Source organism: Muscardinus avellanarius, assembly GCF_963383645.1.
Source record: "Muscardinus avellanarius genome assembly, chromosome: 9".
Classification (NCBI taxonomy): Eukaryota; Metazoa; Chordata; class Mammalia; order Rodentia; family Gliridae; genus Muscardinus; species Muscardinus avellanarius.
In genome coordinates this window covers 726,653-748,382 of record NC_137795.1, presented here as the reverse complement: position 1 = coordinate 748,382, position 21,730 = coordinate 726,653, and the positions used below count along the sequence as shown (strand labels likewise).

The following is a 21,730-nucleotide window of genomic DNA, read 5'->3' as shown; positions in this document are numbered from 1 at the left end:
CCGGGCCGCGCAATCGGCGCAGGCGGCGTTGGAGAATCGCGGCTGCGCGGCGCGGGCTGGCGGCGCGGGGGAGGGGATGTCGGTCAGTGCGAGATCCGCCGCCGCCGAGGACAGGAGCGCCAGCTGCGGCAGCACCATGGGTGAGTCTCAGCCTCGGGGCGCGGGCCGGGGGCCGGGGCGGCGGGCGCGGGCTGACAGTTGGGGTCGGCCTGAGCGCGGCGGGTCGGCGGGGAGGGCCGGGCCGAGCGGGGGCGCGCAGCCCGGGCGGCGCCCCCGGCCCCCGCCCCGCCGAGCGGCCGCGTCCCCGGCGGGCAGGGCGGCGGGCAGGGCGGCGGCGGCCCGGGGGCAGAGGATGCGCCGCCCGCTCCTGCAGCTCCAGCCGCCGCCGCCCTGCCCGGCCTCTCGGCGGCCGGTCCCCGGGCGAAGCCGGGCAGGCCGGGGCCTGGCGGGCGAGGCCGGAGGCCGGGATCCGGGCTGGGGTTGGGCTTTGGGCTTACATTTTAGGGAAGGGGAAAGAGGACGTCTGAGAAGGGCGCCCTCCGGAGGAGGTGGAAAGGGTCCCTGGAAAAGGGAGGGAGTGGAGACCCGGGCTGGTGAAGTTTAAGGAAATTAATTTTTGAGAGCAGTTTTAGCATCCTTAGTTATTTCTCTTAAGAAGCCCTTTCATTTTTCTCCCTCCCCCACATATTGGAAAAAGAACAGGCCATTTCATTCACATTTTCCACTCCTGAGTTCCATTTCATACTGTGCGTACCGTATGAAATAAGCAGCTCAGATTTTTTTTTTTCTAACATATTTCCATTTGCTAAGTTACTGTTTGCGAGTACACTGTTTCAAATACAGGTTTTTATAGTGGTAGGGAAAGAACCTGACGTCCAGGTGTTTTGCTCAGTTACTGAAACAATAACGTATTACTCAAATTCTTGCGAGGTTAAAGTAGTTGAACTTTTAAGAATTATTTCTTTTGGCTTTGTCGTTTTGATGAAATGGAAGAATATCTTCCAGAGTGCTCTTGAGAATCCAAATGAACAGGTAATCTAGATTCAGAAGCATTTCACTTGTTTTGCATATTTGTGTGCTTGCAGGTGATGGGTATATAGTTAGGTTTCTTTTCTCCATAAAGTTTAAGGAGGAAACACTTGAGGCTGCAGACTCCTGATAGACTAAATGATGGACATAAACAGTTACTAAGCCGGTTTCTGCTGCCTCTATTCCTATCCCTCCAAAGATCGGGGAGCATGGGATGGTGTGTGCAGTGGGGGAAGGGGACAGGAAACAATCTTTCATCCCACCCAGCTGTTCAGTGGGTGGGACTAGAGATAGGGTTGAACAGAGCTATGAAATAAATGTGGAAGCAACGTAGATAAGTTGGCTTCGTAGCACTTTGTCCTTCTGTGGTAAGACAAAATGATGGAGCCAGGTCCTCTTAACACAGTTTTAAAGATATTGGTGTTTAGCCCAGCGTGTGGTGCTCGCTTGTGATCCCAGTACTTGGGATGCTGAGACAGGATGATCGCTGGTTTGTGGCCAGCCTCAGCTACTTAGGCCCTCTGCAACTTAGTGAGACCTTGTTTCAAAGTAAAGAAGAAAAACTAGGGCTGGGGGTGTAGCTTGAGGTAGAAGGCCCCCGTGTTCAATCCCCAGTACTGCCCCCGCACACGCACACACATACACACTCACACATACTCTGTGTTTGCCAGGTGTGGTGCCTCATGCCTGTAATCCCAGTCTTGGGAGGCTGAGACAGGAGGATTGCAGGATCAAAGCCAGCCTCCTGAGCCAACTTAGTGAGACTCAGTAACAGAAAACCCGTTTCTAAGTAAATAAATAAATAATAAATATAAATAAAATCGGGCTGGGGAGTATCCCTGAGTTCAATCCCCAGTATCCCTCTTCTTCCCCCCAAAAGTGTGCTCTTAGGCTTACAGAATTGAAGTTCATAATTGATAACAGGAATTTAATTAGTATTTGTTAAATTGGTGTTTGCAGAAAAGATATGTTTTCCCAATTTAGTTTTAACAACGTTTGGTTTAGAGATAAGATATTTGATACATGACTACATGAAAGATAGTATGACCAATATATTATGTTTTAGAAGTTTATAAAATTGGTTGGTTGGGTTTGTACAGTAGAAATGATCTGGGGGAAGTGTCTAAGCTAAGCTGAGAAAGGCAAAGATTACTAACAGATATCAGAACAGTTTAAAGGGATATGCTATAACAACAACAAGGCTTGGGGAGGAAGACAAGATTTTGTGGCATTTTAAGGTCTTAGTAATGGGGAGTGATCACATGATGCCACAGAGAATGAAGATAGTGTATAGTGCAGGTTGGTGTTGGACATCTAATTTGATATATACATATCTACTACATTCTGTATTTTGGAAGTTGGTTGTAGAGCGTGTTACTCACATTTTGACTTAAAACCCACCTTTGACTTTTTATTAGAAGTTGAAAATTGTAATTTTAACTTTAGTGATGGGTTTATGTATTTAATAAGTTTTGAAACATAATTTTCTGCCTATATTTCTGTGCTAAGCTTGGACTGCAGATAACAAGATTTATTGTGTGATGGACTCTGACGTAGTAAAATTGTGTTACGGAGTAGAATTCTGAAGTAGTGTGTGAGTTTGATTTGCCTGGTCAGAGTATACTATCAAGTGTAGAAAGTTGGACTCTACCACAGTGTCTTGTTGACGGCAGGTTTCAGGCCCCTAGTGGGTCTTGACATCACATGTGTGCGTCTCTGTGCCCTTGTCGTCTCTCCCGTCCCTTTGCATCATCATGTGTCTAGAGACTTGAGCTTTGAGCCTGAATCTGAGGAAAAGGGACCAGAGAGGTAGCTTGGCTTGTTTTCAGTGTTGGAGGCCATAGGACCGACAGAAGTTCTTGTGACTCAGTCCAGCTCCTTAGAGGTAGAGATTATATATAGGGCCTTGAGTTCAAAATCTTTATGATAATGGAAGTGTGCACTATAGTGATTAAGAACAAGGGCTTTGATGTCAGACACGGATTCAGATCTTGACCTCGCCACTTATTAGATGTATGTCAAGAGAAGTTAGTGCCTCTCAAACTGATGATTGGCCTCCTCCCTCCTTCCCTTTCTTCCTTGCTTGCTTGATTCCTTCCCTTTTAAATTTCTAGTCCACCGTGGACTGATACCATGGCATTTTTTTTCCTTAAAATTAAAGATGGAATAAAAAAGACAAAATACAAGCCCAACTTTTTATTAGGTCTAATAGGCATGAAATTTTTCAGCTCTGAAATTTTCCATTTCTGGGGCCGAGGATGTAGCTCAGTGGTGGAGTTATTGCCTCACATGTGTCATCTAAGACCCCGGGTTTGAGGCCCCTAGCACCTCCAAATACTTTTTTCCCCCACCTCTGTGTTCATAATTCTGTACTTCTGACAAAAACTGATCTGCAATACACACAATGGCCCAGTAGTTCCCAGATCACACTTTTTTTTTGTGGTACCAGAGATTCACCCCAATAGCACTGTACTTTTGAGTTCTATCCACAGCCCTTTCTATTTATTTATTCTCGTTTAGGGAACAGGATCTGGCTAGATTGCCGAGAGTCTCCTTATGTTCCTGAGGTTGGTCTTAAATCTGTGATCTTCCTGTTTCAGCCTCCTCAGTACTGGGGCGGGCTGTCTTTCTTTCTTTCTTTCTTTCTTTCTTTCTTTCTTTCTTTCTTTCTTTCTTTCTTTCTTTGTGGTACTAGGGATTGAAACGGGGGGGGGGATTCTATCTCTGAGTTACAACTTCAGCATCATTTTACTTTTTTTAAAATTTATTTTGCAATACTAGGGATAGAACCCAGGGGCATTCTACCTTCAAGCTAAACTCCCAGTTCTGCTCGCTCGCTTCTTTCTTTCTTTCTTTCTTTCTTTCTTTCTTTCTTTCTTTCTTTCTTTCTTTCTTTCTTTCCTTTTGTTTCTTTCTTTCTTTCATACTGGGGGCAGAACCCAGGGGCTTTTCTACCTCCGGGCTATACTCCCAGACCTATTTTATACCTTATTTGGAAACAGGGTCTCACTAAGTTGCTGAGAGCCTCACTAAGGAGCGAGGCTGGCTTCGAACCTGTGTAATCTTCCTGTCTCAGCCTCCCAAGCGCAGGGATTACAAACGTGTGCCACAACGCCTGGCTTATTCTTTATTTTTTGAATCAGGGTCTCTCTGAGTTGCAAACGGCCTCACTAAGCAGGTGAGGCGGTCCATGAACCTCAGTCTTCCTGTCCCAGCCTCCCAAATCTGGGATTACAAGAGTGTGCCACCACGCCTGGCTCAGACTACACTTTAAACCACAGTGGGTTACACTATTCTGTAGTAACCAGTAGTTTAAAAAATCTCAGTGGGGCCAGGTATGGTGGTGCACGCTTGTAATCCCCACGCTTGGGAGGCTGAGACAGGAGGATCGAGCAAGTTCGAAGCCAGCCGTGCTGGCTGAAGAGACCCTGTTTCCAAATAAAATATAAAATAGGTCTGGGAGTGTAGCCTGGAGGTAGAAGGGTTCCATCCCCAGTACCACCAAAAAATAAAATAAAAAATAAAATAAATAAAAAAATCTCAGTGGGATCAGCTAAAGGAGATTTTAGATGCTATGCTAAAGCTTTAAGTCAGTGTTTTTTAACTTAAAAAGCACTTAGAAGCATGGGGTTCTTACATCATGAGGATGATGATGATTTTGTGTGGGTGTAGATTGAACCTAGGGGCATTCTATCTCTGAGCTACACCTTTTTTTTCCTTTTTTTTTTTTTTTTGGTTTGAAACAGGATTGCTGGCTTGCTGAAAGTTCCACTTTCTTCTGTTCTCAAACCTATGATTCCCCTGTCTTAGCCTCCCTAGTGTGGGATTGCAGGGCTGCACCACCATGTCTGGCTCTGTTTACATTATTTTGAAGTTTTAAACATTTTGGGTATTCATATTTGTTTTTTTATTTTGTATTTACTTGCTTTATACAGAATATAAAGATGATGTTCTTCCATTCTTCCAAACTGATCCAGAAGTAAACATGGATTTTTTGAAGATAGAAGTAGTTGATTCTATCTATTGTTTTGTTTAACTCTGGGGGTAGTAACTGAGTACTTTTGGTAGTTTCATCTGAGGCAAAACTCCAAGTCTGTTTCTCACTCTCAGCAAATATTGACATTTAGAGTTTTACGATACCTTTTGGGGGTAGATTGCTGTCCTGTGCATTGTAGGGTGTTTTCAGCATCCCTGGCTTCTACTTACTGAGATGCCAGTAACACTGTGCTCTTTACAGTTGCACCACTGAAAATGTGTTTGCAGACATGTCACAGATCATGTGGGGGTTGGGAGGATACAGAATTGTCTTTAAATGAGAACCACCACACTAGGTGATAGAGAGCCGTTGAAGGATTGAGGGAGATGTGGAAGATGTTTTAATCACTTCAGTTCATAGTTCCTCCTCTGGGACTCCAGCCATTTAGTATTCTTAGTTATCCCCAAACTTATTTTCATTGTAATTTTATCACTCATTTTTTTTTTGCAAAATGTTATATTGGTAATTACTGAACATATATTATTTTAGGTCAGTGTTTTCCAAAGTATAACTCAGGATCCTCATGCATGAAGGGTTAACCACGCCTTGTGTTAAAAATGCAGATTAACCGGCTCCCATTACAGATGCACCGATTCACAATCTCTGGGAGAAGGGCCAAGGAACCTTCATTTCTAAGTGCTTACCAAATTATGGAACTATTGAGGTACAGCTCTCAACAATAAAGTGTATAGGTTTTATGTATTTAGTTTAGCAGTTTAGTGAACTTTGACATAAATAGATGCAAATCTTGTAGCCTTTATTCTAATCAAGATACACAACACATTTCTAATGTTTCTACCATCTTGGAGTTTGCTTCTTCCTTCTCCTCCTCTGACACTGCCCTTTTTTTGTGGTGTTGGGTATTGAACCCAGGGGCATTCTACCTCTCAGTTATACCACTAGCTCTCTTTTATTTTTTATTTGGAAACAGTCTCACTAAGTTGCCGGGAATCTCACTAAGTTGTTGAGGCTGGCACCTGTGATCCTCCTGTCTCAGCCTCCCAAGTCCTGGGATTACAGCCATGTACTACCATGCCCAGCTCTTGAGTTTCTTGATGCCCCTTTGCAGTTATTCCAGGTAACCATTTATTTGATGTCTAAAAGATTTTTATTCTTAAAAAGCTTTGCTGGTGTACATGTACGTGTGATATTGAGTCTGTGGAGGGAGTATATATATTTGACTATTGGAAATTATTTTTGGGGGGGGAGTAGACTTATTAATTTGCTTACTTACTTATTGTGCTGAAGATTGAACCCAGGGGCATTCCATCTCTGAGCTGTACCACAGCCCTATTTTATTTATTTTTTTATTTTGAAACAGGGTCTCACAAAGTCATTTAAGGCCTCACTGAGTTGCTGAGGCTAACCTTGAACCTCAGATTCTCCTGTCTCAGCCTCCTAAGAGCTGGGATTACTGTTGTATGCCAGCACACTTAGCTTCTGAGTAGCTTTTAAAAGATTTTTTTCTAGCCGGGAGTGGTGGCGCACGCTTGTAATCCCAGTGCGTAGGAGGCTGAGACAGGAGGATTGCACAGGCTCGAAGCCAGCCTCAGCAATTTAGTGAGACCCTGTCTCCAAATAAAATAGAAAATAGGGCTGGGAGTATAGTCCGGAGGTAGAAAGCCTCTGGGTTCCACCCCCAGTACCACCAAAAAATTAAAAAAAAAAAAGATTGTTTTCTGCTCCTTTTTATTATGTAAGACTTAAAATATACAAAAAAATATCTTGGTACTTTTAATTATAGAGTCTATTAGGGTTCTAGAGTTTGATAAACAGTAGGCTTGGGATGGGGCCCTAAAATCTTTGATTCTGGTTGAAGGTCCCCCGCCATTTTTACTGGGGTGTGTGTGTGTGTGTGTATTTGCTACTGGTGTTGAACGTAGGGGCATTCTGCCTTTGAGCTACATGCTCAGCCCTATTTTATTTTTTATAATTTTTTTGTGGTACTGGGGATGGAACCCAGGGGCATTCTACCTCTGAACTACACCCCCCGGCCCTATTTTTTTATTTATTTTGAAACAGGGTCTCATGAGTTACAAAGGGCCTCACTAAGTAGGTGAGGCAGTTTGTGACCTGCCATCCTCCTTTTCAGCCTCCCAAATGCTGGGATTACAAGCATGTGCCACCATGCCAGGCTTTCTTTTTTATTTTGAAACAGTCTCACTCAGTTGCAGAGGGCTGCACTAAGTTGCTTGAGACTGGCCATGAACTTGGGATCCTCTTGTCTCAGACTCTTAAGTGCTAGGATTACTTGGGTGTGCCACCATGCCTGGTAGTTTTGCTGTTCTTTATAAAATGTATTTGAAATATTTCTCCAGTGGTAGTTTGGAGTTTTTATAAACTTTGCTTATTTAGCAAAATACTTGCCTCCAAAAAGTATCAGAAATGGTGCTATTGAGACAGCTATGGTCTCTACCCTCCTGGAAGTTACAGTGCTTGTGTTTTCATTTCTGAAATTGCTTTTGTTTTATTGGCAGTTTACTTTTGAAAGATTATAATCACTTGGTTCAAAATTTAAGATGTTAAAAAGATACAGTGCAAATCCTTCCTTACTCCTAAGTCATCCAGTTTTCTACTCGTCAGGCAGTCTATATGAACAGCTTCTTATGTGTTCTTCCAAGTATATTAATTCACTTATTTTTGGCATGTGGAAGTAAAAAACATATGTCCTGCCATCCCCTCCCCTTGGTAACATAATACATTCTCTCTCACCTCACCCCCCTAATTAGTATATCTTGGATTACTCCATATAAAATAAAGACATTTTATAAGTTCCATAAATCCACTATGTGCTGTTTTAGTCCACTCACACTACTATAACAAAATACCTCAGTCTCAATAATTTATAAAGGACAGACATTTATTTCTCACAGTTTTTGAGGCTTGTGGCCAAGTTGCCTTCCTCTGGAGAAGATCAATCCTGGGTCCTCGCATGGTGGAAGGGGTAGGAGGGATGGACAGTTTCCTTGCACTTTGTAAAGCCATTAATCCCATTATACTATCACACTGGTGAGGCGTTTTTTTTTTTTTTTTTTTTTTTGGTGGTACTGGGGTTCCTGGAAGCCCTTCTTCCTCCGGGCTACACTCCCAGACCTATTTTATATTTTTGAAACAGGGTCTCCTAAGCCAGCGCGGAGGCTGGCTTCGAACCTGCGCCATCCTCCTGTCTCCGCCTCCCAAGCGCGGGGATTACAAGCGTGCGCCACCACGCCCAGCTTGTTTTTAATAAGTTAGACTATATTACATGTGACTGTTTCTCTGTGTTTACTCTAAGAACTGTTTTGTTCTTTGGTATCCTCAGGCCTGTTGTACGTAATAAACAATCAGTAATCTAATTAAATGTATGTAGAGTATGCAATGGGGCTAGGATATCTTTTCCATACTGTAGAAGGGGAATCTTTAAAGGTTGGAGGAGTGGTTAGCTGGAGAGGAAGTGAAAGATTATTTATTTTTGGCTGAGAAATCATGTTAGTGTCAGGTAATAAGTCTATAGGGTTAGGTAAACAGGAACTAGTGTGCTGTGCTGAGGATAAATTTTTTTTTTTTTTTTTTTTTTTTTGCGGTACTGGAGATGGAACCCAGGGGCATTCTACCTTCGAGCTGTACCCCCAGCCCTATCTTTTAGTCTTTATTTTTGAAAGAGGGTCTCACTGAGTTAGGCTTCACTACTTGCTGAGGCTGTCCGCGAACTGTGATCCTCTAGTTTCCGCCTCTTGAATGCTGGAATTACAAGCGTGTGCCACCATACCCAGCAAAAAATATCTTTATTATTGAAGGATTTTAAGAGTGATCAGCATGGATATCATTATACTACTGGTCACTGGAGGGATGGATAGGGCACCAGGTCAGGACTAAACCACGGACAGAGGTGGAGCAGTTGTAAAGGGAATGGATGATCTCAGCATGTTAGTGAAGACGTGGTGGCGATGAGTACAGAATACTGCTTCTTGGCTCTAGTGAATAGGTAGACGAGTCCATTCTTGGACTGAACCCAGGGACAGTCTATCTTCGAACGCACCCCCAGCCCTTTTTATTGACTTTTATTTGAAACAAGGTCTTGCTGTGTTACTGAGGTCTCTAAATTGTCAGATCTGTTACCTCCATTTTAGCCTTCCAAGTACTTGGGATTACATGTGTGCGCTACCATGTCTCGCTCCATTTCTTAACGTCGATAATTTAAAACATGAAATTGAGAGCCCTGGGGGACATCTAAGTGGATGTGTTTCCTAAGGTCTCAATACTAGAAGACACAGGGAGCGTAGAAAAGAATTATTTTGAGATTTTTTTTTATTGATAACAAGTAAATTGTGACCAGAGTTGAAGGAAATTGGAATTAAGTGATTTGTGTGAAACTTCCATATCCTTCAAAGTTAGACTGAGGTCACCAGTTAATTGGGTAATACTAAAAAATGTTTACTTATTTAAAATTTGAACCAGTAGGTTTCACATCAGCAGTTGTTTCCAACTCATGGTTGTGATAGTGTTTCTTTGCATGATTGACATTTTATATCCTTATATTTGCCCATGGTCTTCAGATTATAGTCATAGTTCTCTCTTTTTGAGAATTTTGCTATATTATCAGTCAGTTTTAGAGAACACTATAAGGATTTTGAGTGAAATTTCCTGTGTCAGAGGAGGCAGATTCCTTGTAATATTATTTTAGTGCTATTTGTTTATACTATTATTCTAAAACTAACCAGAGTACCACCTCATTTTTTACAGGTAGAATTTTGAGATGTGATCTGTAAAGGAACAATTTTCTAGTACCTAATATACTTTCAAACACCAACATTTTACACCTTCTTAAATAATTTAAAAAAGTTTAGCTGTATATAGTGGCCCACACCTATAATCCCAGTACTTGGAAGGCTGAGATAGGAGAACTGCAGGTACTAAACTGGTCTTAGCAATTCAGTGAGGTCTCAGCAGCCGAAAACGGCCTTGCTTCCAAATAAAAAATACGGCTGGGGATATAGCTCAGAGGTATAATGCCCCTGCATTCAACCCCCAGCACCACACACAAAACAAGTTTAAGCAATATTTTTACTTCTATCATTAATTCCAAAAAATTAATCAGGACAGGGAAACCCCCATTAAATTATTTCAAGTAATTACAAGTTTGTTTGAGTTTTCTTAATTATATGTATTTTTTCATGGTTGTAATTAGTAGTATATTATTGGCTAGTGCTTCTAAACTCTGGTTGAGCATTGGAACATTTTCAGTGCTTAACACATTAATTTACCAGATGAGAGGGTCCAGAAATTGCATTTAAAGTATTCTAGCTAATTCTGATCAATAGCCAGGGTTTAGAACATCCTGGATACATTGTGTTATAAGGCAGTATATGTAAAATTATTCTATAAACTCTCAATTTTCATATAAAAACAAGGTATTCCCTTAATATTTATAGTTTTGGTATGTTAATCTTAAATGGGCTGTTTTAAATATGCCCATGGTATTTCGGTATTGTTATAGTTTAGCCACTTTTTTCCATAGGCAGTTTATAGTTTCAGTACTTTAGAGTATTTTTTAACACACTCCTTTACCCTTACCTCGTTATTTTCCTAGAGTTTTGTTTAATGCCCTGTTTGTTTTAATTTACACTTTGACAGGGGAGAGGGGTTTTGTTATGTATAAACTTCCATGCTTTCTGTAGAATGTACTGAACTTGTAGAAATTGCCGTCAGGAATATTTGGTTTTGTGTTATAACTTATAATATGGAGTATATGGAGTTATTAAGTAATATAATAAATGTTTTACTTTTTTTTTGCGGGTCTGAGGATAGAACCCAGGGGCATTTGACCTTCAAGTTACACCTCCTACCTATATTTTATTCTTTATTTTGAAACCGGGTCTCACTAAGTTGCAAAGGGCCTCACTAGCTGAGGCTGTCCACGAACTGCGATCCTCCGGTCTCAGCCTCCCGAATGCTGGGATTACAAGTGTGCACCACCATGCCTGGCTAATATAATACATTTTTAAAGACTATATGTAACTTCACATTTTTCTCTCCTGGATGGATGTACCTGCCTTTCTCTTTTCTTCAAGTTTGCTGTTATGGCTTTTCAGTTTTTTACTTCCTGATTTTTTTTTTTTTTTTTAAATTGAGGGCCTGCTATCTCTTAAGTGTTGAGCTATATTTGCATGTGTGGTACCCAGCTATATTCTATATTATTGATGTGCTGGGTGAAAGGGAAGACTAAGTAGAACAGTTATTGTTCTTTGGATGTATAAAATGTGCAAATAAAAGAACTACTTAAAGTGTGTATAGATCATTCTATAGTTTTCAAAGAGCTTGGCATGGTGGTGCATGGTTGTAATCTCAAGACTGGAGAGGTTCAGACAGGAGGATCACAGGTTTTCTGTTAGCCCCAGCTACTTAGTGAGGTCCTCTGCAACTTAAGGAGACCCTGTTTCAAAATAAAGAATAAAAAATAGGGCTGGGAGTGTAGCTTGGAGGTAGAATGCCCCTGGGTTCAATCCCCAGTACTGACAGAAAAAAAAGTTTGCAAAGACTGTAGATGACCAGGGGTCAACTTGTCATATATTAGTTTTCTTATTTCTGAGAAGGGTTAATTGAGTCCTCTAGTTAACATTTCTTTAAGTTTGGAGAAAGGAGTACTTGACATAAATGAAATTCGTGGTACTATATAGAGCTAGTCAGTCTTGTATTGGTATTTGGATTCAAAAGTAGAAGTTGATCTAATACAGAACAATAGGGGTTACGATAGGGAAATGATTCAGCTGTGAGCCAAAGAACTGACTAGAATAACTAGCTTGGTTCAGCTAGGAAGTAGACCCACAAAAAACACAACAGCATGGTGTCAGGCTGTTATACCATTGCATAATCCTAGCCCCTTTGACAACTTTGGAATAATTTTAGATTTGTTGAAAAGTTGCAGCCCCTGTCTTTATGAAAGTTAATATTTGGCTAATGGAGGAAATGCAGAAAAAAATTCATAAACATGAAAGTATAGCATGTCTACATTAGTACTGGCCAGGATTAAGGGAAATGTGCAGGGGACAGGGACTTTATGCTTGATAAAAGCATCTTTTATTTGAATATGTGATGGGCGTTTTTCAGTAGGCCTGAGAGGTTACATTGGTGTTTAATTAAAGGGTAGGTATTCTTAGTTGGCCACTAGTGACTTCCATTTAACAAATTAGAATTTAGCCATAATGAACACAGGAACTTTTTTTTTTTTTTTTTTTTTTTTTTTTGCGATGGAACCCTATCTCCAAGCTGCACCCAGCACTATTTTTTATTCTCTATTTTGAAGCAGGGTCTCATTGAGTTGTAGAGGGCCTCACTAAGGAGCGGGGTTGGCTGGGAACTGAAATCCTCCTGTCTCAGCCTTCCAAATGCTGGGATTACAAGCATGTGCCACCATGCTCTGCTGACAAAGGAACTTCTTTCTCAATAGTTTTCTCATTGGTTTTACTGCTTTCAGTCTGTTCCTACTTCTATTAATAAGTCTTTGTTAAGATTATTACACCTAAAACTATACTTTTATAAAATAATTTACTTGTTTCAGAATTTTAAATATTCTTCTTTATAATATGGGGCTCCTGGAGTTATTGTTTAAAAATATTTTGGGGGCTCTAACAGTAAAATTTTAATACCCTATTTCCGAGGCAGGGGACCAGATATGTGTTTCTATCAAATGTTTTCCGAATACTTCTGATTACAATTGAGTTTGGGAATTTCTTATTTGCAAGATAAGAGGCCAGAGCCTTAACAATAGCATCATCTGTTGCACAACCAATATGGTAACTTCCATTTATTTGTACTTATTATATATTAATTACTTTCTGTATATCCTACAGTTACCTCCTAAGAATATTGTCTCAGTCTAAAAGAGAAATATATAATTTGCCTGCCAGAAGAGTTTTCAGTTTCACCAAGTAATGAAATTCAGACGTCTACCTGTGGTTATACTTCATGACTCTCTTACATATCCTGTAATGAAAACCTTCAGGGATCATTTTGGGGCCTTTCTTGGTTTGGCCTTACCCTCTCATTCAGATTGAATGATATTTAATATTCTTGCCTCTGCTTATGATGTTCTTGCCTACCTTGAAATCTCATACTCCTTTAAGGAGGGACCAATTCAAAGATACCATTCTGAGAAACTTTCCACAACTATTAGAGTCCTTGATGAGGCTTTCTTTGTCTTGAACTCATATAAGACTACTCTTTTAGCAGGTAATAGGATATGTATGCTGTCATTTTAAAAAATGTATTTTATCAATTGTTTGTATTTAGTTGTACAGATAACTGTTGGTAGGGTAGTAGGCAGTATTGTGATAGGTGGCTTTTTTGAGTTTCAGTAGTCTAGCTTTATTTATATAGTACTGATACTGTATAGGAAGTTCTTTTTCTAATGAAATATAAGTCAGAGGCCTAGGTGGTTGGAAAAATTAGATTTGTTGTTTTGTGTTATCAGATTATTTTGATGCTGCAGCAATTTAACAAAGCATGATTTTCAAATCTTTGGTTGTAGAGTAAATTTATAAATACCCATAACATTTTTCATAATTTATTAAGGACTTAAGTAGTAATATAATTTAGTTTGCTTCACAGTTTTGGGGCGGATTACTGAGAGTTGAACCCTGGGGCATTCTACCTTTGAGTTCCTTTTTCTACCTCTGAGTCCTTTTTTCTACTTACTTTTTTTTTTTTTTAGTACTGGGGATGGAACCCAGGGGTATTCTACCTCTGAGCAACACCCCCAGCCCTATTTTTTAATTCTTTATTTTGAAACAGAGTCTCACTGAGTTGCAAAGGGCCTCACTAAGTAGGTGAGACTGTCTCGAACTGCATTCCTCCTGTCTCAGCCTCTGGAATGCTAGGATTACAAGCGTCCACCACCATGCCTGGCTCCTAGTTTTTATTCTTTATTTTGAAACAGTGTCTCACTGAGTTGCAGAGGACCTCACCAAGTAGGTAAGGTTGGCCTCAAACTGTGATCCTCCTGTCTCAGGCTCCCAAATGCTGGGATTACAAGCGTGCCACCATACCTGGCCCTATTTTTTATTCTTTATTTTGAAATAGAGTCTCACTGAGTTGCAAGGGGCCTCACTAAGTGGTTGAGGCTGTCCGTGAACCGTGATCCTCCTGTCCCAGCCTCCAGCATCTACCACCAAGCCCAGCACTATTTATTTTCAAACAGGGTCTCCCTAATTTGTTGAGAATCTGGCTAAATTGCTGCGGCTGGCCTTGAGCCTGCAATCCTACTTTAGCCTCCCAAGTACTAGAATTACAGTTATTTATTTATTTATTTATTTATTTATTTATTTATTTATGGTACTGGGGGTGGAACCCAGAGGCCTTCTATCTCTGGGCTATCCTCCCAGACCTATTTTATATTTTATTTGGAAACAGGGTCTCACTAAGTTGCTGAGAGCCTCACTAAGTAGCTGAGGCTGGCTTCGAACCTGTGCGATCCTCCTGTCTCAGCCTCCCAAGCACTGGGATTATAAGCATGCTCCACCACGCCTGGCTTACACAGTTTTTTTTAAAAAGCACTTTTTTTTTTTTTTTTTAGCAACTGCTTCAATCTGCTAGGGCTGCCCTAACAGAATACCAGAAATTGTGTGATTCAGACAACATTTTTTCTTTCACAGTTCTAGGGGTAGAAGTCCAAGGGCCTGTAGAACTGACTTCTGATCTCTAATACCTTTCCCTCTTATTATAAGGGTACCAGTCCTATAGGATGAGGGTCCCACTCTATGACATCATTTAACTCTTTTTTTTTTTTATACTGAGAATTGAATTCAGGCACATTCTACCTTTGAGCTATACCCCAGGTTTGTTTTATTTAATTTATTTTTAGTTTCGAAACAGGGTCTTGCTAAGTTGCTGGGATCCTCCTGCTTCAGCCTCCAGAGTACTTGGTTTATAGGCATGCACACCCATGCCTGGCTTCATTTAACTTTTAATTGCTTCCTTGTAGACGCTATTTCCAAATATTGTACAATCACATTGGGGACTAGGACTTTAACATAGGAATTTTGGGGGGGACACAATTCTAGTTTATATTAGGGATTGATTTTCTGTTTTTCTGTATGATTTTGTAATATAAGGAAGATATAGAAAATGTTGAAAGAAGAAGTAACGGTTAACACCTTATTTTTATTAGACAGGGTATCCCAAGATGATTATGAGCCAGGCTTGTGTATGTGTGTGGGGAGAGGGGACACTGGGGGTTGTGCCTATGGCATTCTACCTCCAAGGCCTATTTTATTTTATTTATCCTCTAGCCCTATTTATCTTGTATTTTGAAACAATGTCTTGCTAAGTTCCTACACGCTGGCCTTGAACCTGCCATCCTCTTGTCAGTTTCTAAAGTACTGATAATGCATTAGAGGCATGTACCACTGTGCCAGGTGGTTTTGATGTCTTCAAGAAGCTAGTTTGAAGCTGGGCGTGGTGGGGCACGCTTGTCATCCCAGCATTCGGGAGGAGGCTGAGACCTGAGGATTGTGGTTCGCGGACAGCCTCAGCTACTTAGTGAGGCCCTCTGCAACTCAGTGAGACTCGGTTTCAAAGTAAAGAATAAAAAATAGGGCAGGGGGTGTAGCTCAGAGGTTGAATGCCCTGGGTTCCATCCCCAGACCCACAAAAAAAAAAAAAAAAAAAAAAAGCTAGTTTGAGAGAGAGAGACTCTGTGTCCTGGAAATAACTGAATTGTCTTATAGAACTGTTAGGCTTTTTTCAGAATGCTGCAGTAAAACCCTTAGTGCATGTATGTTCATGTGAGGGCATAGAGTACAATAGTGACTGATTAATGGAACAGTTAATCCTTAAATTTTAGAGCATGTACATATTACCTCTTATTCTTTCACTGTATTCGTGAGATCTCAGGATTAGAAGATAGATATGTTGTCATTTAGTCTAATCGTGCAACTAGTGCTATAATTCCCCCTGTAGTATACCTACCACCTAGTCAACAGCATATATGGCTGTTGAGCACTTTAGATGAGGCTAATCTCAGTGGAGATGTAGATCATGGTTTGGATTCACATTTCTACATAAAATGTCATCTATTTTACTTCAATTAAGTGTTAAAATAATATTTGTATACACTGTTAAATAAAATACATTATTATGATTAATTTTATGTGCTTTCTTTTGCTTTCAAAGTGTGATTTCCAGAGAATTTTATGTCATATATGTTGCTTACATCATATTTCTCTTTTTCTTTTTTCTTTCTCTCTTTATTTTGCAGTACTGGGGATGGAACCCAGAGACGTTCTACCTCTGAGCGACACCCCCAGTTATATTTTTGATTCTTTATTTTGAAACAGGGTCTCACTGAGTTGCAAAGGGCCTCACTAAGTAGCTGAAGCTGTCCTTGAACCACTGTCCTTCCCGTTTAAGCCTCCCGAATGCTGGGATGACAAGCGTGCTCTACCATGACTGGCTTTGCATCATACTTGTAATTGATAGAACGTTCCAAGTTTGGGAATGGTGGTTCGTTCATACTTGTGATCCCAGTACTTGGGAGGCTGAGACAGGAGGATTGCAGGTGTGTGGCCAGCCTGCTACTTAGTGAGCCCATCCTCAAGTTCGCCCGTTTCAAAATAAAGAATAAAAAATATGGCTGAGGGTGTAGCTCAGAGGTAGAATGCTCTTTGGTTCAACCCCCAGTTCCACAAAAAAAAAAAAAAAAAAAAATCTGTTCTAGCCTGTATTAGAAATTCACTCCATTCTGAGGAAGTGTATTTCATATTCAAATAACTTACTGTTAATTTGTTATTCCTATTTTTAGCTGAATGCTTGTATTTAAAGGTTTCATTTTTGTCTTTTTTTGTGTGTGTGTGGTACTGGGGATGGGACACAGGGGCATTCTACCTCTGAGCTACACCCCCAGTCCTATTTTTTATTATTATTTTGAAACAGGGTCTCACTGAGTTGCAAAGGGCCTCACTAAGTAGCTGAGGCTGGCCACGAACCCCGATCCTTCTGTCTCAGCCTCCCAAATGTTGGAATTACAAGCGTGCGTCACCACGCCCAGCTTCATTTATCTTTTGAGACCAGAAAAATGAGTTTAGTTTCCCTTTTTTCAATATTATTTGCTAGTTTGAAGATAGTTGTCAGATCTGATCTTTGGCAGATTAAACTTTTATTTTTTAATAATGATTATATAGCAAATGATTATATTCCTGCAACTCTTCCTCTAAACTTTGTTTATATCCTTGCTCACATTAGGAACTGATTATCTTGTAATCTTAAAATCACGGGTGAAAATAGATCTGTCTTGAGCCAGTTGTGGTGATAATACACCTATAATTCCAGTTCTTGGGAGGCTGAGACAGGAGGATTCCAACTTGAGCAACTTAGCAAGACCTCAGCAGTTTAGCAGGAGACTGTTTCAAATAAAAAGTAGGGGCTGCTGGGATGTAGCTCACAGGTATAATGCCCCTGGGTTCAATCCCTAGTACCAAAAAGAGGATGAGGATGAGGATGGAAGTGGAGGGAGGAGGAGGAGGAAGAGGGGGAGGAGGAGGAGGAGGAATAGATTTCAGCCTGATTCTACATTCGATGATATTTCTGCTAATGAGGCCCAAGCTTATCTTTTAGGATAACTGTTTTCTTATTTACTTATATAACATACTGTCAACTAAGTTCTTTTCCCCTCTTCTGCTGTTGTGTTTGTCTTGCTTATTAAAAACTTCTTTTAGGTTAGAGAAATTTATTGAGTAATTGAAATGTCTTTCATTAACCCTCTTATTTCTGCAGTCCCATTGCTACAGTTCTGACCTCTGAAACTTTGGGGGGTTTGGGGTGGGGATGGGGGAGGAAGTGTGTGGTTTGCCACCACATATTTTTATATTTTTCATATTAAGTTTAATTTGGATTGTATGTCTTATAAAGTATTTATTACCCTTTTTAGCTTATATCATTTTTAGATTTGACACATATACCTTCTGTGTTTTCATCAAATTATAATGTTACCTTAATTAAGAAGCTAAGATCCTTGGATCCTTGTATATGATTCTGCTGAAGTTGACATGCAGTTAAGCAACATATTAAAACATCTTATTTAATTAACATTCTAGCCTTTATTTCTGTTTTGCCCATGTTCACATCGTGATTGAGGTCTTGCCAGAATTGTCCTCTACAATTTCTTTCTTTGCAGTCAAATGAATTTCTTAGAAATAACAACTTATCTGAGGAGTAAACTCAACTAACTTTTTGTATACTTGAGCCATCATTTTAATATTTATTCTTATACTCCATTATTTTTAATATGATTTTATTGGTGCATTTACATTATAGTCTTACATCATAATGTAAATTATGCAGACAGTGGCATACATACATACACACAGTACTTTTTGGCCCCATCCTCCCCTTCCTCATACAGAGTACTGAGATTGACGTTTGTACATATGTACACAAAGCCAATGGTAGTAATTCCTTCACTGATCCTCACTCTTTCCCCTCCCTTTCCCCTAGACCTCCTTCAGTAATTTAGCTTCGTTTTCTTAATTATACTTGAGCCATCATTTTAATATTTATTGATCACGTTAGAAGTAAATTTTTATGGCGGTGTTAGAAAAAGACATGAATTTGAATACAGGTTAGGAAGGTGAATTTTACTTTTTGCAAAAAGGGATCCTGCCACCAGTAAGTTAGTAATGCTGGGACAAAATGGAGGAAACTTGTTTTTATTTTTATTGTGGGGCTGTTGTGCACTCATTGGTGGGAACACATTGGCATCTCTTTCTGTTTTTTTTTTTTTTTCATTTAATGTGATAGTAGAGATCAAACCCAGGTCCTTGTCTATGCCAAGCACACATTGTACTACTGAGCTGCAACCCAGCCATCACTTTTAAAGGCCTCGTGGTGGTGGGGCTTTTTGTTCTGCTTTTCATATCTTAATTCAATGGCCTTTTCTTTTAGTTATCTCACTACTTCCCATCCTTGGTCTTCTCCATTTCTGTTCACTGAATTGTTTCAGCTTGTCTGCTCTCTTGATCCCTTGTACTTTTGTATATACTTAGTGCAAAAAAAGAGTGTCAGATCCTACAGCCTCTTGTCTTATACTCAGGTTATGGATTGCTGAGAAAAAGATCACATGATCTCAGGGATACACTCAAAGATTTGTGGCTTTTAGCCTTAACTAGGTGAGCAAAATTACTTGGCTGTCAGCTGTGTATTATTCTCTCTCCCTGTTCTTGTAGTTGCTATTTTACATTTTTATCTTGTAAAATCTTTAGTCTTACCTTCATTTTTTAGGATTCGTGTGGGGTATTTATTATTTCAGGTATTATTGAAAATCCTGCCCTTCATTCCATAAACACTGTTTTTGCTCCTTTTAAAAAGCCACTTATCGTGAGCCGGGCGTGGTGGCGCACGCTTGTCATCCCAGCACTCGGGAGGCTGAGACCTGGAGGATCGCGGTTCGCGGACAGCCTCAGCTACTTGGTGAGGCCCTCTGCAACTCAGTGAGAACCGGTTTCAAAATCAAGAATAAAAAATAGGGCAGGGGGTGTAGCTCGGAGGTCGAATGCCCCTGGGTTCCGCCCCCAGACCCACCAAAAAAAAAAAAAAAAAAAAAAGGCCACTTATCTACTTGGTCTTCCCAGTTGGCATTTAAATAAGAGCAGCTCTGCTTTTCTGTTTTCATGCTTCAATCCTTCCCTAGACTGTTATCCTCTCTACCCCAATCCTTCCCTAGACTGTTATCCTCTCTCTACCCCAATCTTTCCCTAGACTGTTATCCTCTCTACCCCAATCCTTCCCTAGACTGTTATCCTCTCTACCCCAATCCTTCCCTAGACTGTTATCCTCTCTACCCCAATCCTTCCCTAGACTGTTATCCTCTCTACCCCTAGTAAGGAAGGGAGGATTTGTTTTCTCTTCGCAGATAGCACACAGTCCTCTGCATACTTATGGACAATGTGCTGTGTTGTCTTTCAGCTCTCACAGTGGTTCCCAGTGACAGTAAGTGTTCTGTGTCTCGTTGGCCACTCCAAGAGCATCTAGTTACACTTGACCACTGAAAGTCACTACAGTGGACCTCCTTTTTGAAATACTTCTGTGACCCAATTTCCTGATTATTTTCTTTGACTTATTTCTAGGTTTATTTAGGTGGTGATGGTATAATACTGATTTTAGCTCTTGGCCTGATTCCTATTTTGTATATAGTATTTGTGTTCATACCTATGACTTTGATATAATTTAAATATTGGTGATTTAAAATGCTAATATTAGCTGGGTGTGGTGGTGCACACTTGTAATCCCAGCATTTGGGAGGCTGAGACAGGAGGATTGCAGTTCGAAGACAGCCGACAGCCTCAGCTACTTAGGCCCTTTGTAACTCAGTGGGACCCTGTTTCAAAATAAAGATTAAAAAATAGGGCTGGACCAAAGTAGTACTCAGCAACAAAAACCATACAGGATGAATCACAATACCTGACTTTAAGCTATACTACAAAGCCATTGTAATAAAAACAGCATGGTACTGGCACAAAAACAGATACATAGACCAATGGAGCAGAATAGAAGACCCAGAAACAAGCTCACACACTTTCAGCTAATTGATTTTTGGCAAAGGGCCCAAAAACATACACTGGAAAAAAGATAGCCTATTCAATAAATGGTGTTGGCAAAACTGGTTAACCATATGCAGAAAATTAGAAATTAATCCCACTTTCTCACCCTGCACAAGAGTCAATTCAAGATGGATCAAAGACTTGGAAATTAAACCAGAGACCTTGAAACTCCTTGAAGAAGGCATAGGTCTAACACTGCAACACACAGGCACAGATAAACACTTTCTCAACAAGACCCCAAAGGCACAACAAATTAAAAGGCGAGTCAATACATGGGATTGCATGAAACTGAAGAGCTTCTGTTCAGCAAGGGAAACTGTCAAGAACTTCAACCGAGAGCCAACAAATGGGAGATTTTTGCCACCTACCCCTCTGATAGAGGACTAATATCTAGAATATACAGAGAACTCAAGAAACTCAACACTAAGAAAACAAAGCATCCAATAACAAAATGGGCAAGCAAACTAAATTGACACCTCACAAAAGAAGAATTTCAAATGGCCAATAAATGCATGAAAAAATGCTCAACATCATTGGCAATCGAAGTGATGCAAATCAAAACTACCCTGAGATTTCACCTAACTCCAACTAGAATGGCAATCATTCAAAACACAAACGACAACAAATGCTGGCGAGGATGTGGAGAAGTGGGAACTCTAAGACATAGCAAATCAGTGCAACCACTTTGGAAGACAGTATGGGGACTTCTCAGAAGAATGGGAACAAATCTACCATTTGATCCAGCAATCCCACTTCTGGGTATCTACCCAAAAGAAAGGAAACCAAACTACCAAACTAATGCGTGTGTATCTATGTTCATAGCTGAACAATTCAGCATAGCCAAACTATGGAGGCAGCCAAGATGTCCATCAACAGATGAATGGATTACAAAACTGTGGGATATGTACACAGTAGAATTTTTCTCAGCCATTAAAAAAACTCAGTTACTTTATTTTCAGGGAAATGAATAGAACCAGAGGACATTATGTTAAGTGAGATTAGTCAGTCACAAAAATAAGAAATCAGATGCTTTTCTTAATATGTGAAAGCTAAGTGACATGGGTCAGAAGAAGAACTCTAGATAAAGAAGGAAATC

General features: G+C 40.3%; 1 protein-coding gene across 1 annotated transcript in view; it reads left to right on the top strand.

Moving 5' to 3' along the window:
• Positions 1–76: 76 nt before the first annotated feature.
• SEPTIN7 (septin 7) overlaps positions 77–21,730 on the top strand; it is a gene marked incomplete at its 5' end in the record, with an annotated part of 98,054 nt that continues 76,400 nt past the window's right edge. Inside the window, 2 exon segments of the mRNA XM_080701526.1 lie at positions 77–138; position 140. Coding sequence (XP_080557652.1) covers positions 77–138; position 140 — 63 coding nt within the window.